The sequence below is a fragment of the Lytechinus variegatus genome, chromosome 4 (assembly GCF_018143015.1).
Source record: "Lytechinus variegatus isolate NC3 chromosome 4, Lvar_3.0, whole genome shotgun sequence".
Taxonomy (NCBI): domain Eukaryota; kingdom Metazoa; phylum Echinodermata; class Echinoidea; order Temnopleuroida; family Toxopneustidae; genus Lytechinus; species Lytechinus variegatus.
The window spans coordinates 23926338-23944035 of record NC_054743.1 but is presented as its reverse complement, the minus strand read 5'-3'; the positions used below and the strand labels follow the sequence as shown (position 1 = coordinate 23944035).

Sequence of the window (17698 nt, the reverse complement as noted above, 5' to 3'; positions counted from 1 at the left end):
TTGGAAAAATCTACAAAAGTAGAATTCTGTCAATTTTAGTTTGATAGTAACATAGATTTTTATAATTTAAAGTAGATAATGAGTAAAAGAAATTGCCCAAATTGATTCCATGATTAACACAAAGTCCAAATAAGAAAAAGTCAAGAAATCTTAGTCATGTCTTCATTTCAGCAGTATACTGAGCATAGTGAGAATTATTTCTCCAAATGTTCATTTCTCTCTTTTGTTTGGGGGGGGTATTAGGAATTCCAAAGTAAAAAATATGCAGAAAAGGTAAAAAAAAAATGTAGCAACTGTACAAGATGTACATTTATCATTTATTCTTTTTGGTTGCAGTTGGTAATGGTGAAAGTTTCAATCTAGATTGAATATCCTTCACTACATGTATATTCTAGTTGTATATTAATACCATCACTCAGCTCATGATGTCATGATTAAAGAATGTGAACAGTGTTACCTGTTTTCTAACCTTTCAATAAACTTTGGCCCTACCAGTTTCACAGTATGTACCTGTATATCATGGCAAAGAAAGAATAAGATATTGCATCTGAAGAAGGTCGAGAGTGATTATCCCCACAGTGATTGAAGGCAATCAGTCTACGGGGAGTGTTTGGGGTAGATAATCAGAGGTAGACCTGGGATTATGAGGGGTGCAGCAGCAGCAGCAGCGTGTTATATGGGGGATGAGATTTTGAGCCCATCCCTGAATATTACACCCTGGATGAAGGAAAGAGCATTCCCCTTCACCAAGTCGTGAATTAGTCTCGTTGATGAGACTGTGACATGAGTATATAAAGAGGATTTGAAACTTAGGGGGGTAATAAGTGGGTAAATTTTCCTGAAAGTTGTTTGAGCAAGAACAGGCTACCGGTCGATATTGGATTTATCAATTATCGGGATCGGTTAAAAGTCTGTTAAGATAAAGGAGCTTTCCATGAAGTTGCGTTTATTTTTTCCTATTACTGTGGATACTGGTCAGAAGCTAGAAAGAGGTCACCAAGGCTGGTTTTGAGACTAGCATGGACAGGCAGTAGTGCGAATGCGAATGCGGCGCTCTAAATTAGCCACATGATCTGGTACAACTGCTTGTAAACCTCATGACTGCTACTCGACTTCTCATCTATCACTCAGACCATAGAGAGCCCAGCAGACACCCTGGTGTGTCATTCACATTCTCAAATCTTGTTTCGTTGAGAGCAGCAGCCGCAAATTGTCAGAGACTTGGTTCTTGATCAGCCGGCCGGGTGAGAGAGACAAACCCAAGATGGTCCATCCAACGTGTGTGTCCATGGCGACCCTGCGGTCACAGCGGACTGGTGACACCGCTAATATGAAGGATGTTACAAATTCATTATCTAGTTGTCCAAGTATTAAGTTATTGTCCAGGCATGACCAGGCAATTAAGCCCACTGGCAATGCCCAACTTAAGTACTTCCCAAAGGTTGCGGACTTTGGTGATATCATTGCTTTTCTTTCCAGGCAGTCCTACCTGCCAGAACTGTCAAAGACTGGGACAAAGGACATTGAGATTATTCCCAAAAAGACAAAGCCAGTGCCACTAGAGAGGCAGAAGAAAAGAAAGGAGGATAAGGAGAAAGTCTGTGAGGAAAACATTGAGACAAAGGTCAACTCACCATGCACCAGAGTGACTAACATTGACAACAGAGATGCTGAAAAGAATTTGGGAAAAGAGAGTGAAGAGGAGGTAAAGACAGTTGAACTGAAAACAATTGACACCAATACGACCGGAGTTACCCCTCCTCCTTTCAAATTCACAGACCTTCTGGATATAACAAAGTCAAGAAGAATCCAACGTTACCAGAACAGAACAAAGCCTACGGAATCTCCTGACAAGAATCGGGGACCGGTCGAAGGTCAAAACTCGCCACAATACACCAGCAGGACCAAGCCCATCATGATTGAGACGTCATTCCTTGATAACTCACCGTACATCATTCCGGAGAAGAAACCAGAGAAGGAGAAGCTTCCATTTGATGATAACAAAGATGGGCCTCTCATCATCCCACTGGATTCGGAGAAGGCTAAACTCTTTGAGAGTCTCAACAGCTACACCCCTCAGGTGCCCTTCATACCACCACCGCCCCTGTGGGGTATGGTCAGCACCCATCCCAGACAACCCATGATTGACCCACCCTCCTACAGCCCTCCATCCAGTCCACCACCATTCTACCAACCGCCCAGCCCGGAGTACACCAACCCACCGCCCCCTCTGGAGTTTGATGAGAATCGTTTCCGTAGCAACACACTCACCTATCTTCATGAGGTGAAAGACTACCTGACCATGACCAAGAAAAGGAATCAAGTCAAACAGAAATGTAAGATTGATGCATGTGATCCTAAGTATTGTAGACATTTTAAATTAGTGTGACGTGAATTTTTTGTTGGAACAATACAAGTTAGAGGGGAAAAAATCAGATATTTGAAAAAAACATTTAACAAACTTTAATTTGATCAGATGAATAATATGATTAAGGAAAAAAAAAGACAACAAAAATCGTTTAAACACAAATAACTTCTTATTTTCAACCAGCAAATTTTTAGAAAACTTTCATTGTAGACTTGTGGATTTTCAAGTGTGGGAAATGAAATAATTAGTCACTACTGTCACTTTTAAACTTTCTATTATAGGCTTAGCTGCTTTTGTATTATTAGATTAAAAAAAGAAATACAATGAATGAAGTAGAAATCTCCAATGATGATTGCATGTATCTTTTGTGATAAAAAGCGGGATTCGTGTGAAGTTTGCCCAACATGTCAACAACAGCCTGTTCTGATGCTGTAGTTTGTTCATTAGTTACAGATTGATGTTTGATGGAGTGCCTCATCATTTTTTTTTCTGTGGAGAGAACTGTTCTTGTTCCTTTTTCTGTATTCTATTCATAAAAGTTTGATTCGTTTCATAATGTTCAAGAATCTATAGATAATTTTACTAGTATTTATTCTGCTGGCAAAGCTTCATTTTAACCATTGTCTGTTATACTCTGCTAAATATGAAACATGATATAAACACTAGCTTGATTATGTTTTCATACAAATATGATTTCAATATTTCTCTTTAAAAGTTTTTTAATAAATGGTTAGGTTTGATTCCCACAGAGCTGGATTTAAAGGCTCCTTAAAACAAAACACGCTATATTTTCATCATGCATTATCAACGGTTCGGAAGAAAATCCATTAAGCTTTTTTCATTGTTTTTGTTATTCTGTGATATTAAGCAATTTGTAAAAGAGTAAATTGGTAATAAAAACCTGTATGTGATACAAATTTGCAGCATTGCAGAAATCAAGTTACTAGTCATCTAAGAATAGTTTTTTGAAGTTTTTAATTATTACTCTGAAACCATATTTAAAGAATTCTTCCACTTCGGTAAAGGGTCAGTAAAGTATCATTGAATATTACAATATTACAAAAGCGTAATGGTCATTGAATGCTCTTTTGACCAATTAGAATTTAAATATGACATTTATCAGGCAGTAGGGATTTAAATCTAGTGACCTCTCTTCTCGATAAGCTTATTTTTTATTTAAATTAGCCATTTTGGCTCTTATTTTGCATATTTAGTAATTGGATATTACAAAGCTACTGGCAAAGATTATATCCTGAAATTTTCAGCCCATTCCATATGTAATATGGTGTTTCATACAAACAAGACAAAAAATATACAGATTTTCTATTTTGATTGGGCTCCTGATTAAATTAAAAGCTGATTTTAAATTGGAAAATTTATCTAAAGAACACGTTTTTAGTTTACATCCTTCACACCATAACCGTTTTGGGGTACATGCTTTGATATAACCTGGTAATGAAATGGAATATTGATATTGGGAGATTCACTAAAACTAAAGATGGGCTTTAATGTTATTCCTAGTAGAACATAGAAATGTGCATCATTTAGACAGTCTTGTCTGGGCTTCCATGAATTTACTCTGCTATAATTTTGAATTTATTGAACATATCAATTATTATCAAAATGCATATGATCGGCTTTAGTTTCCTTTAAACTTCAGTGCAGACAGTATCGGCAAGGCACGATACATTGGTTTATCAAAATAGGATAAATTGAAACCACTGGGAATTATGTGGATGTAAACCCCTCAAACAGCATCAGATTTGTTTTTATTATTCATGTCTATTCCATAAGTCTTGCATTAACGAAAATATCATCCAATTATTCTACACTTCTTTTGTCATGAAAAGTGAAATAGATAGCCTGAATTTCTAAAAACGTGATTGGATCTCTTTGTGTAACACTGATATTAATAATCCAAAGGCTTAGAATATCCCCTTTAAGTTAAATAACTGATTTGTTTTCTGAATATATTATTAGATTTACTAATCAAGGCATTGACATATACAAATCCCTCTTTGCAAAGTCGGTTTGGAAATTCAATTTTCTCGGAGCAAGTTCAGCAAATTTCCTCAACTAGGTGATGTCATCGAAAGGGTAGGGAGAGTTCAGCGAGAGATCTGCATGTTCGACTCAGATATGGACAGTTCTAATCTGGGTAGCTCATTTCTCTGTTTAATTCCCGGGCTTGAGGTTAGGGGTATCGGGGAAGTCTCGGCGAGTGATTGGCTGTCAGCTCTGAACGTTAGGCTCCAGATAGATTAGGACGGGTATTTGAGTTGTCTTTGCTCTGCCCACTCCAATATTAATTAGAGAATCTTCAACATGGATATGTTACTCTTTATTATACAGAATCAAGTTGAAGTATAATTTTCAATTTCTTAATAATGACCCTGAGGGTATTGAATGATTTAAGAAAAAATAAACGTTTCCCTCTTTTTATGTATCCATAAAGCTTAGAATTTGCCCTTCTAATGTACTACTGTTCTTAATTTCAATACAGACCAACTTTTGCATTCATTCATAAATATACTGTTTCTTCAAATGTGTCATGATTCCCATTCATAGAAAAAATCACCCAAATTATTTGTGTTAGATAAAGGTTTATGTTACTATTTTATTAATGAAATTCTCGATTGAGAGAGCAGTGGTAATGAAAAGAATAGTTCCTTTTCAGTATCATTTTTAAAGAAATTTATATGTATAACAATCATTAAGTTTAGTAATAGATTTAAAACATGTTTAAGCTTTGGAAAAGAATCAATTGTGTGAATTGCCTTGAAGTATCAAATAATATATGTATCTTTAAAAGGTCATAATGTTGATTCTGTGTGAAAATATGAATGATTCATTAGAGAATATGTATTTTCCCCTCTGTAGGCCCATTATAGTGACCATGTTTTTAGAGGGGGTATTTAACATTAATCAGCACTTTAATACCTATAAAAAGTGCATTTATCTGCATTTGCCACTCTATATCCATTAGTAAATGGATGCCTCATATGGGTACACAGTTTCGAGCTTTTGGATGATGGTATAACAGCAATGTATTTGTTTTATTTCAATCAAAATACCTCTTTAAAAAACTTTATTCCCAACTTCTGTCATCTGTTTTACAAAGGGTCAATTGTTATACCAAAGAATTGTCTAAATAATGGGTGAATTTCTGAAAATAAGAAAAAATAAATTGGAGGTAGGGTCTCGGTCTGAAAAGGGGACTTGATTGTTAGCCAATGCCAAATTGGCGCAAAGGGCTACCCCTCCCATGGATCCATACTTGATCTTGACAAACTATTGGGTTTAACAAGTGTAATGATAAATTTTCTTCTATCACACTAGTACCTGTTGCATAAAAGTTACCATTATGGTAAATAATAAATTGGGCTTCCCAATCGGCACAAAGGGCTACATCTCCCATGGATCCATGCTTAATCTTGACAAACTATTGGGTTAAACAATTGTAATGATAAATTTTCTTCTATCATACCAGGAGCCCGTTGCATAAAATTTACCATTATGGTAACTTTGCCATGCAATGGTAATTTGCATGGAATCCTTGATTTTGATTGGCTGTTGATCACCATTACCATGGTAGTTACCATTGGATGGCAAAGTTACCATAATGGTAACGTTTATGCAACGGGGCCTAGGGCAAAGAAAAAAAACAGCTTGTGTGCAATGGTTGTGCACGAAATATTTACCACCATAAACAATTCTGCATTGAGAGAATATTGATGTGAAAAGTATTATTTTTTACTCTCGATATATAAAACGGCAAGTGTTGAAATGACTTATTTCTGGTTTATACTACTTATTGATATCCTGTCATCACTTCATTTCTTCCATGCATGCCATAAATCAAAAGAAATAATATTCAGGGGGCATTTATTGGAAAATATCTGTTTTCTTTCATTAGCCTTTATGTTTTGACGCCGTTCCTATGCTGCCGTTCCGAACAGCCCTCCCAATTACCATGCATCCTCCCCGCTATTTTTCTTCTCCGCTCGGTCGTAACGAAAGCGTGGCCGTTCAACTTGTGGTAGTGATAGATTAATGTGTCGGGTTTCTTGCAGAGGCATTTTGTCGTAAGCGATAAGTTAATTTTTCCCTCGGGGGCTGTGGTAACTGTGAATTGTTTGTAATAAACATCAAGAGCCGGTTTAGTTTCTTGAACTTGATCTTAGATTCTGCCAGGTAGTTGGTTAGAGATGATGTAAAAGGTGTAACCTCCTGATCCCGCCTTGGAAGGATGTGTTATTACTCCCAGCTAATCCCGTGATTCCACCGATCATTTGTTGATTCATCCTTTTAATGATCCTCCAGAGTGATATGGGCTTTTATCTTTTTTCTTAAAAACTTAAAATTTTACCATTGAATATTTATTTAAACTAACTGTTTAACACTTTGCTGTCATTGTCAGATCAAGGTCGAATCAAAATCACTATTTTCTCTCTTTTCTTGATAGTCTTTTACTTCAATATGATTTCCCCAGATTTCTCAGGTCTGGTCATTCTATTTATGACGGCTTTTTTGTTGAGAAAGAAAAATGGAATGTCCAAGGATGTACGTCAATTGAAATATCTATCTCTTTTCACTTTAGTTGTGGTATATTTATGGACATGAGCATTGAATATGAAAAACATGATTTCATGAGAGAGAGTTGAATTTCACAAGGATTTGTTGCTGTGAGAGAGTAAGCAAGGCAAAGTCAGGAAAGTCATGTGTTAATCAAATTGTTCTACGAAGCGACAAGAGTGGATTTATCATGGGTGTGTGCAGGGAAGGAGATAAGCTCTTCTTCGACTTGGATAACTCGAGCAAAACAGTTTTTCAGAAGTCTTTTTGCTTTAAAAATAGGGCAAAATACTGAATTATTCAGACAAGTTTCTGAGGTCAATTAATCCATGTTCCCCATTTTTTTTCATGTGTCTGTGAGTGTACTTTCTCTCATCCGTGGAACAAATTTAGTTTGGTAAATGCTGTATGCAATTTATCCACCTGTTACAGCACTATATTTAATACATGTCCCAGTCCTTAAATTTCAATGATAAGACCTCTTTTCTGTATAGCACATATCTGTATTACAGCACAAACAAAAAGCAAATATGAAAAATGCACTGAAATGTAAAAAAAATGTGAGAACTCATCATGGCATCTAACAAAATGATTATGAGAATTATATCCATTCAAACATAATTATTATTAAGTCAATTTATCTTTCAGATTAAAACAAATTTCAAAATTGTTAAAAAAAAATGAGAATCAAAAAATAAATTATTGTGTTGTGCAGTAATAAGTTTTCTTATTTCTTATGGAATGAAAATAAAATGTTCTTCTTTCACAAATAATGTATTAAAGTATCTTTAAAATATGTTTAGCATTCTTTGATTATAATTATTAAAATGTTAACTTTCTCCTTATTTTCATTCATACGATATGGTTACCAGAATACCATTGATGCTATGGTGAGATTTATTCATAAAAAGCAAACTACCTCTACTATTTTCTTTGTATTTTCATTACACTGTAAATGTATATCATATTCATGTCAATTTACCCATTATTTTTTCTCTTTTGTTTGTGTCTTTCAGTATACCATCTTCAGCTAGAAGCACCCAAGCCTAGATTAATTCCATGTCAATCAATAGGGGTCTATGGACCACCACATTATGGAGATGAGTAAGTATTTATATTGAAATCAACCAATATTCAATTCAGTATCCAAAGCTCTCTGTAAAAATTGATAATAGCAATACTACTTTAGTATGTGTTATTGTAAAGTGCTAATTCTAAGTTTTTTTCAATGCTCAAGGCACAGAGTTTTAATAATTAACTGAGAAACATTTTTACTTTATTCGTATTTGTCATTATTTTGTTTGTAACCCTCATCCTTTTGATACCAATTTATTCTGATTTTTTCCTCCCCCCATAGTCCAATCATGGGAAGTGCAAATTCATATTAATCTATTACTTTGTCATTGTTTATATATATATATATATACAGTGGCGTAACTCCGGGGGGGCATGGGGGGGCACGTGCCCCCCCAATCGGCTGGCCAAAAAAAAAAAAAAAAACGGGGAAAAGGAGAAAAAGAGGGAAAAAAGAAAGAGAAACGTAGTGGGGGAAAAAAGAAATTGTTGTTGATCATATTGTTATATTATATTATGTTATATAAGCATTTTTTCACAACTTTATGAAACATTATTTGCTTAATTGTGTCTTCATTGTTCCTGGCGCTCGCATAGACTTTTTAACGAGATACCTGCTGTACTAAAGCCTCCCGTTTTCAAATCAATATACCACAAAATAATATATTTCCTCGCAATTAGAGTTATTATTGTTATAAGAAGTGATATATTCTTCTTTTTCATGACAACTGAAAGTTATTGCCCTATTTTAAGGTCTTAATATAAAACATTTCCTGCCTGTCCGTGCTAACGTTCGCATAAGTGGATTGGTGAGATTTCTGCTCTTCATGAACTCCTAAAATCAGTCCTTAAAATGTCAATTTTTCTGATCTGAATATAAAAAAAATTTAGCTCGCGCTTCCCGCTCGCATCATTTGGTTAGTGAAATACATGGGGTCTTAGTGAATTCCTACAAATAAGCCTTGGAATGCCCCTCTTCATGTCTGAATTTCCTATATTTTCAGCTCGCGCTCGCAGTATTTCATTAGTGAGATGCATATAATAATCATTATAACAATGACTTCAAAAAGTGCTCCATGTGTTTAAATGTAATTCTAACAAAATCAGCAAGCGCTTGGCACTCGCATTAGATGACTATGGTGAGATATGTATACTCTGACTTAATGGATTCGTAACTATAATCCTTAAAATATCCATGTTTGTGGTCAATATATACAAAAATTTCAGCTCGCGCTTCGCGCTCGCATCATTTGGTTAGTCAAATACGTAGGGTCTTAGAGTATTCCTACAAACAACCCTTAGAATGCCCTTCAGGTCTATATTTTCTAAATTTTCAGCTCGCGCTTTTGCGCTTGCAGTATTTGATTAGTAAGATGCGTATGATCATCATGATTACATGACTATAAAAGGTGCTTCATGACTGTGTTTAGATGTAATTCTAACAAAATCAGCAAAGGGTGGCAATAGCATTAGATGACTATGGTGAGATATTTATACTCTTAATGGATTCTAAAATATAATCCTTAAAATTTCCTTGTTTAGGGTCAGTATATACAAAAATTTTAGCTCGCGCTACGCGCTCGCATTGTTTGTTTAGTGAGACAGTACAGTATGATTACAAAACAATTTGCTTATAATGCAATTTTTAGTCCTTAATATAAAAAATTTTCAGCTCGCGCTTCGCGCTCGCATTATTTAATCAGTGAGATACATATTCGTTTGATGGCACTGCATGTCCTTAAAATATCTCTATTAGGTCAGTTCACCTGACAACTGAGCGCGCTTTGCGCGCTCCCTAAGTGACCCGAAATTTTTGCTGGTGCCCCCCCAATGCCGTGACCCACGGTACGCCACTGAATATATATATATTTTAAAGGGATAAGATTTGTATTTGAAATCCAATATGAATTTGAATTTAACTCTATTTTACATATATTTTACAAGTAAAGACTATAAAAAGCAATATATCAAAAGACTCATCATAAATTATACATATCATAATCATTCATCTTAAAGAATACAGCCATTAGAAATTAAAGACAATTTTAAAAATGAATGAAGCTATAGCTTCCATTACATGTATATTAGTAAATATACATGCCAAGGTTTCAGTGCACTTTTAAAAGGTTTATTTTAATGGCACAAGAGGGTCTAACATGCTTGAACTGATCCTATTAGGTTCCATATAGAAGGGCTGTACCATCGCACAGTTGGGTATTTCCTTGTGTAATTTCCAGCAAACAAGAGTAATATCCAGCATCGAGGGGGGCAATTTAATAGAACTTGTTTTGGTAAAATACGTCAAAAAGCGGCCCCACCTTTGGCTCTTTACTATAGCTCATTCAGAATGTCGACTTTTTAAACAAACTATTCCTTCTAATGATTATATATATATTATTTTACCAAGTGATAATAATAAAAGGCATTTATATAGTGCCATCTATCTAGAAATATTCTATTCCGAGGCGCGTTGTTACTATTATTATTACCCCGAATTTGGCTTGAGCTGCCTTGGAGCGCTCATGCATTCATGGGACCTGCCGGGGACTCGTTCACCTAACCTGGATCGAGTGCAGCACAATGTGGATAAATTTCTTGCTGAAGGAAATTTCGCCATGGCTGGGATTCGAACCCACGACCCCCTGTTTCAAAGTCAGAAGACTTATTCATTGGGTCACAACGCTCCATTGTAATGAAGTAATGAAGTATGTAGACAAGATATTTAAACCATTATGGGATTGCTTATATATGGTGCTTTAATAGATACATGTACATGTATCTATTCATTCCCCATCACTATGTAAGAAAAAAGATCATCTATATTTGACTAGTAGGCTTTGTCTGTTTAATAGTGCTCTGTCTTCCTTCCCCGATGTCTGAGTTGTCACTTTCGAAATCCTGTGGGAATTGCAGATTTTCAATCGTCATTGGGTTATTTCATAACACTAAAACTAGAATCAATAAAGTTGTACGGCATGGATGTTGTCATTTTCATTTGTTACAAATCTGAAAATAAAGCAATACCCCCCCAAAAAAAAATACCACACCGTCTCTCCATTGGTAATTGGGTTGAGTATGAAAGGATGACATCATCAACTATAAAGAAGGACTACATAATCTTAGCTCCAGAGGGAACGATAACGGGGGACTGTGATTGGGGAAATGACTTGATAATACTCCTGAAAATTAATAGATAATATCATGGATGTAGAATATAAGAAAGGAAAAACATATAGATTCTGCAATTATTGATAACGTGTAGTTATCACAACTTTTGATCACAATTAGGGTTGGGGCACTTAGTGGTGTTATCTGGACTTGCATCACTTGTCTTTTGCAGTCTTTTTTATTTCTCACCTTCTTTCTCCTCTTCCCATCTCTGTTCCTTTCTCTCTCAGTGTCTTTCTTCCCTTTTTTCTTGCTGTCTTTCTTTATCTCCCTCTCGCACCCTGAGTGTCAGGTTCATAAAGGAAGGAAAAGATTGATTAACTTTTCAAAACTTCAGAACACTTTGCTCAGGATTCGAGAGTATTCTGCCGCTTCACGATATCAACGAAGATTGCCCAATCATTTCAAATAATAATGACTCTTTTACTTGCTCTAACACCTGCAGAGTCATAGTTGGAAGAAATAAAGGTGCACTTGCAGGTGGCTCTACTTCTGCACCTGTTTAGTTTTCAGGATAATTTTCAGGAGCTTAAATAAATTAATTTTGAGGTTATTTTAGGAAAGATGGCATCCCAACTTTTATGCTTGAATTAAAAATGATAAAGAAAATTAATGGAATGTTTGGGTTGATGTAGCCAATCTCATACATGTAACTGAACTAGATGAATCACATTCATAAAGCAAATATGACGGTTGAATTCAAAGTCGCTTACACATTTAAAAACTATGACAACCGAGCAAACCTAGGAATTGCAATTGAAAATACACTCAGATGCATAGAAACACAGTGAAGTAAAAAAGAGATTTGATAGAAAAGTGATAGAGGGACTGTTTTAGGTTTGCCGTAACAGTATATCAATTTTAGGTTCATTTTGTTTTATGGGTTGTGGGGCCTTAAGTATCCTTCCTTTATACTCTACCTCAACTATTCTTTAATCAGGGGCCCATGAAACCAAGCTTACATATAATTAGTATAATAAATAGTATAGTTAGTTGAAAACAGAAGAATGGACTCATAGAGGAAGCTTTACATGATGTAATTAGCCAATCACCTTGTTCATGGTTTGCTGATGGACATAGGGGTGTCCAATTTAAATTAGACAAATGAAAGTGACTAATGTGTCCATTAAGATTAAGGAGTATCATTTTAATTGAAAGAACCTTCACGTAACTATAACCCTGACACTCCAAAGATGGTCCCCAGGAAGGAAAGATTTTATTCCTTGTTTAGAGGCCTTCTGATGATTTGTTAAAATCCTGCATACTCATGTTTTAATGTAGTTTTGTGGTTTATTTTATTTAGTTAGGCAAATTTTTGTCAGTATCACCTTCCAGTCAGAATTTGTAAATGCAGTTTGTTTCAAAATATTTTTTGTATTTTCTCTTTTGATTCCATATAATTTCAAGGATTGTAAAGCAAAAACTCAAAGTTATGGACAAAAAGTGACATGGCTGCATACTGCAAATTGAGTAATTATTATGCAAATCAGTCACATCCTGCCAAAACAAATGAGAAATCATGAATTTGCTGCTGCTGTATGATATGATATGAAGATAAGTATGGGCAAGTAAACATGCTGAATGTTAATGAATGTCTAAATTGATGAGGGATTAGGTTGAAATCCCACTGGGATCATTAATCAGTCCATCTACAAACAAGTTGCCTCCAATCCCAGAGGCCTCAGGAGGCTGACCATCCTTAAAATCTATTACTTCCTCAGATGAAATCCTAGCCTACGTGTCAGCTTGCCTTTTCGCCTTCATAATCTCTTCTTCTTCTTGCAGATTCCATGGAGCGATCTCCCGAGAAGAGGCGGATAGGTTGCTTACAAATGGAGGAGAAGGCAGCTACTTGGTCCGGGAGAGTCAGAGAGCTAGAGGAAGCTACACCCTCGGTCTAAGGTAACCCTAAAGCCACTCCTTCTTCCTTCCTAAATTTGTCCTTTCTTAATTGTCATCTTATCATCGTCTGGCTTAAACGGAAGAAGCTAGACAAACAATAGCTCTACAGTTGCTCACCAAAAACATCATCCGTCCCCAGCGGCAAGGTGCCAAGTTCATTATACAAGAATTACCCTGACACAAGCTTCGACCATTATACATTTAGCCTTCCTAATCGGTACTAATGTTGCTCTTCCCTTCGCTACAAGGGGGAGCGACTCCATTCATAAATTGGCCAAGAAATGGTCATCAGGGGACAGCCTCCAATTTGTTCAAGGAGTTGATTTTCAGCAGGAACCGGGGGCTTTATCGTCGCTTCTCATGCCTCGTTTGGCATCTGTCTTTAGTCTTTTAATACAACTTGATGCACAAGGCTCCTGTTGGTCCAGCTCATCATTGAGCAGTTGTAGGTGTTGATGCAGACAGTATTACCCCCTGAGGATTTGTCCTAAGACACGATGTGGGCATTTGCTATGTCCCCACTTAATAACCTGTTAAGAAATAACTCTGTACATATGTATTTTACGACAGTCAACTAATTAATAGTATCCTACTTAGCACTAAAAGTGCTTGAACTCTTTGTAAAGTTCAAATTCTAGCACATCTGCTTCAGAGCTTCAGACATTTCTGTGATTGATTGCTTGTAATATTTATATACCGTCAGCTCTGTCTAGAATTTTCCAAATCAACTCATTTGTGCACCATCATCACAGTTTATTGGAATCAATCTGGTATAAATCTCATCAAATTCTTGCATGAGAGACTCAAATTGAATTTTTCATCTTACTTTGTAAAATAATTTTGGTTCAGCAGTTCTCCCATTCTTTTTTTATTCTGTGATGCTGATTGGCATAAACAGAAAGTGTCTACTATTCTTAAAAAAAATTATTTTTGGGGTGGTGGTTGAATGAAAAATGTTCTCACCTGCATGCAAACTGTGCACTTTTCATCCTTGTATCAAGTTCAAAGTAAAGTCTAGACAACAACATGCTGATGCATCAGGTGTTTTCCAGACAATCCAAAGCAAAAAGAAAAGATTAGATGTGCTAGGTGTGAAGGACAGTTTCATAATCGACACCCTCTGTTAAGAAGAGACAGGAGAGCAGTGATATCATGAAACAAAATTAAATGATGAAGGTGTGAGGATGATGTTCTGCATCATGTTTTGCCAGTAAACCTGAAGAGGTGCGAAACCTTAGCTGGTAAAACGATGGGTGCTTTTGGGCCTGCTGCAGAATGCCACTAAAAAATCAGTTGCAAGTCCCATTTCTGATATGCTAAAAATTAAGTTGTGCAAGTATCTTTAGTTCTTTTCTCATTTTGCATGGGGGTCGGGCGCTTGTGTCCAGCTTTATGTGGTAATGTAAAATAAAGGTAAGGTATTAATCCTTACCAGTTCCCTAAAAGATGTCTTAAAAATCATTGGTTTTCTGCTTGATACTTGGTATTTAATTGGCATAATAATTCATGGCCCTGGGAATATTTTTTCTACTGGGGGTGCTGATATCAATTTTAAAAGCCCCCCCCCCCCAACAAAAAATGGGTTTTACTACAATATGAAAGTCATTTTGGTTATATTTTTCAAATTTTCACATCTTCCAGAATACCTGGGGGTGCTGCCTATACTTGCAGCACCCCATGGGCCATGTAACAATTAACATAATGTGCTAAATGACCATGTTGTCAGATATGTAAACATATTCAATTATTCTTTGATTGCTTTTTATTTTCAAATTCTTTACTTATTCATGAATATGAATCTGAATAGAAAGGAACTTTAAAAGGAGCCAGGACAAGTAATATGATGCCCACGCAACGATAACTTCTGATTACTACGCAAAATCGTGATATGAAAAAAAGGGTTAAAGAGGGGCGAGGGGTGAATTTGAGGTGAAAACATGTTTGTCGTACCAAGACGTTGAGTAGCCGTTGCGATGCACTGTGGGATACGTGTGCATCCTACTGGTATCACAGAGGAGGGCTTGTTAGTTTAATGGTATAATGAATCACATTAGGAGGGAACATGCGAACATGGAATTAACGGTAGCAGCTGAAACAGGAGCTGAGATGGAGAAATCATTGACAGATAAGAATTTGATGAGTAGATAGTTTGGGATGGTTGCTTTCCAACTCATTAATTCCTTGCATGCTGAATGATTTTTTTGGGGGGGAAATAATGACAATCGTTTTCATGTTATTTTCTTTAATTCAAGATTTCCATATTGCACCATTGATACTTATTATATAGATGTTATCCAAAAACTATTGCCTTTTATTAGCTTATCTAATTTGAAGGTACATAGGGAGAAAAGTAATTATTAAGATTGTTGAATTTAATTGTGCGAATGTGCAAGATTGCAACATCAGCAAGCAAAGGGTTAAAAGAGTTCTTTGGTCGGCCTAGTGGTGGTATAATGGTATATCAAAGAATGTTGGGTTTAGCAAACTGCCTTCATCGGTAAGCTTCCATTTGCTATCTAATTCTATCAGATAATCATTCCATATAAAGAAAAACAGCTTGCTTGAGTGGAAATGGATAAGAATATTGGACTTGGCCAACTACTTTTCTTATAATGATATAGGATTTGTATAGTGAACATATCCACCTTGCTAGGTTCTCAAGGCGCTCCTATATTACCCCAGCTAAGCTAGTCTACCGAATTCGGTGCGCACAGCTTTTTGAGGTATCTTCCTGGTGGTACCCATTTACCTCACCTGGGTTGAGTGCAGCACAATGTGGGTAAATTTCTTGCTGAAGGAAAACGCGCCATGGCTTGGAATTGAACCCACGTCCTTCAGATTGAAAGACAAGAGTCTTAACCACTAGACCATGATGCCCCCACTATATATCTGCTGAGATTTATAAAAAGCTTTAACTCTAAAAGTCATTCCAAATATGTCTTTTCCTTTTTTATATTGAACACGATTCACTTATATCACGTTTGATAACTCGGAAGTGTGCTTGTAGCTCATATTGCGTTTGCAAACTCAATAACGTGAATGGAGCTATTTTCACATTTGACAACTCACTAATGTGAATGGGGCCAATTTGGAGGCAGCTGGCTGCCCTCATTGTTGAAGAGAGTAACAGATCTCTTTTGATTGGAACATGAGATCACCAATCAGGCCTGAAAGATGCCTCTTATCTGCTTTCCTTTCCTAATATTAATAATATATCTTAACTGTTCACCCAATCTCGGATGACCCTATCAGGAGGGAGATTATCGTTAATATTCCTCTCGCCGAAGACGTAACTTGGGCAGCTGTTCCTGAATGCGTTCCCTAAATGATTTTGCAAGTTAAGTGAATATTACATGCTGTTGACCTTAATATACAATGTAGCAAGCTTCAAACGAGTCTAGAGTTGAGAGATAGTACCGTTAAAGGTGTCCTGAGATGATAGCATGAATAGTGGGACATTTTTTTTAATCTCAAATGTAAGATTAAGTTGGTGAATGCTGATTTTTTGCAGTGTAAAACAGTAGCGGGACTATCTTAATTCTTACAATATTTTACTTTTCCTGTTACAACATAATCGATAATGCTGACTCCATGCATACTTGATTAATGTTTGTGGAATAATGCAATATAGTTTTTTTTTAATAAAAAATGAAACAAATTAATATATAATTAAAAAATTGGCAATATTTGAACTTGTGAAAAGTATTTGAAATGATTGTTCCTACTCTGACAGCCAGAAACAGAAACAGTATTCAATTAAAAATTTTGAAACATTTTGGGATGAAAAATGTAAGTCCCTCTGAAATATTTTTTCTTGCTAACATTTGATAATCAGTCTGAGTGATAAGCATTTAATGCAAATATGCAATAGCAACATGCTAAATACATTCTGAGGCAACTTGCTCACAACATCATAAATTCATGACATTAACCTGCCACGCTCATGTCCCAGAGATATAATCCTGTCGAAAGATTCACTAATTAACCTGAACTTGATGGTCGCAGAATTCAACACACTGCCAGAAGCAGCTGCATTGATTAATCAGAGTAAATACCCAACCTTCGCTTGATCGCGTCACCCTCAGTAGATAAATTCTTCTTGATTATCTCGTGTGAAAACCTGTAGGCTCAGTTTTAGGGGGAGTGGATTGGTGCATCGACGTAGGGGTAACAGCTAAGTTTGGATCCGGGTAATAAGCATTATGTGGGGGTGGTGTATCAATGCAGTTGCTAGCCGAGCATGATGGGATTGGGCAGATGTTTCAAAAGGGCCAGGGTAATTTTAAGAAGTTATTCTTTGTTCAACCACCTGATGACATACAGTAGATGGTTCGAGGTATCTAAATTGATAAGCAAAATATGTCATTATTCAAGAGTCAAAACATCATTGCATAATTTATTCATAAACTCATCCTAAACAAAAGTTTAATTTGAATGTTGCAACTTTAAATGCTTAATGATGGGTTACTCAAATATTCCAAATTAAATGATTGTTTAAAGAGCATTCTTTAATTTACACATTCTGGACTTGTTGGATGATTTGAGCTACATTCAAGATTTCAGAAGCAGTAGACTAATCATGTTTTTTAGAATATGATTTCATTTTAAATT

General features: G+C 35.9%; 1 protein-coding gene across 1 annotated transcript in view; it reads left to right on the top strand.

Moving 5' to 3' along the window:
- The first annotated feature begins 1067 nt into the window (after positions 1–1067).
- The window catches only part of LOC121413662 (beta-chimaerin-like), a 33519-nt gene continuing 16888 nt past the window's right edge, over positions 1068–17698 (top strand). The window contains exons 1-3 of the mRNA XM_041606575.1: positions 1068–2336; positions 7960–8047; positions 12971–13087. Of these exons, the coding sequence (XP_041462509.1) occupies positions 1265–2336; positions 7960–8047; positions 12971–13087 (1277 nt within the window). The 5' untranslated portion in view covers positions 1068–1264. The remainder of the gene's footprint in view (positions 2337–7959; positions 8048–12970; positions 13088–17698) is intronic.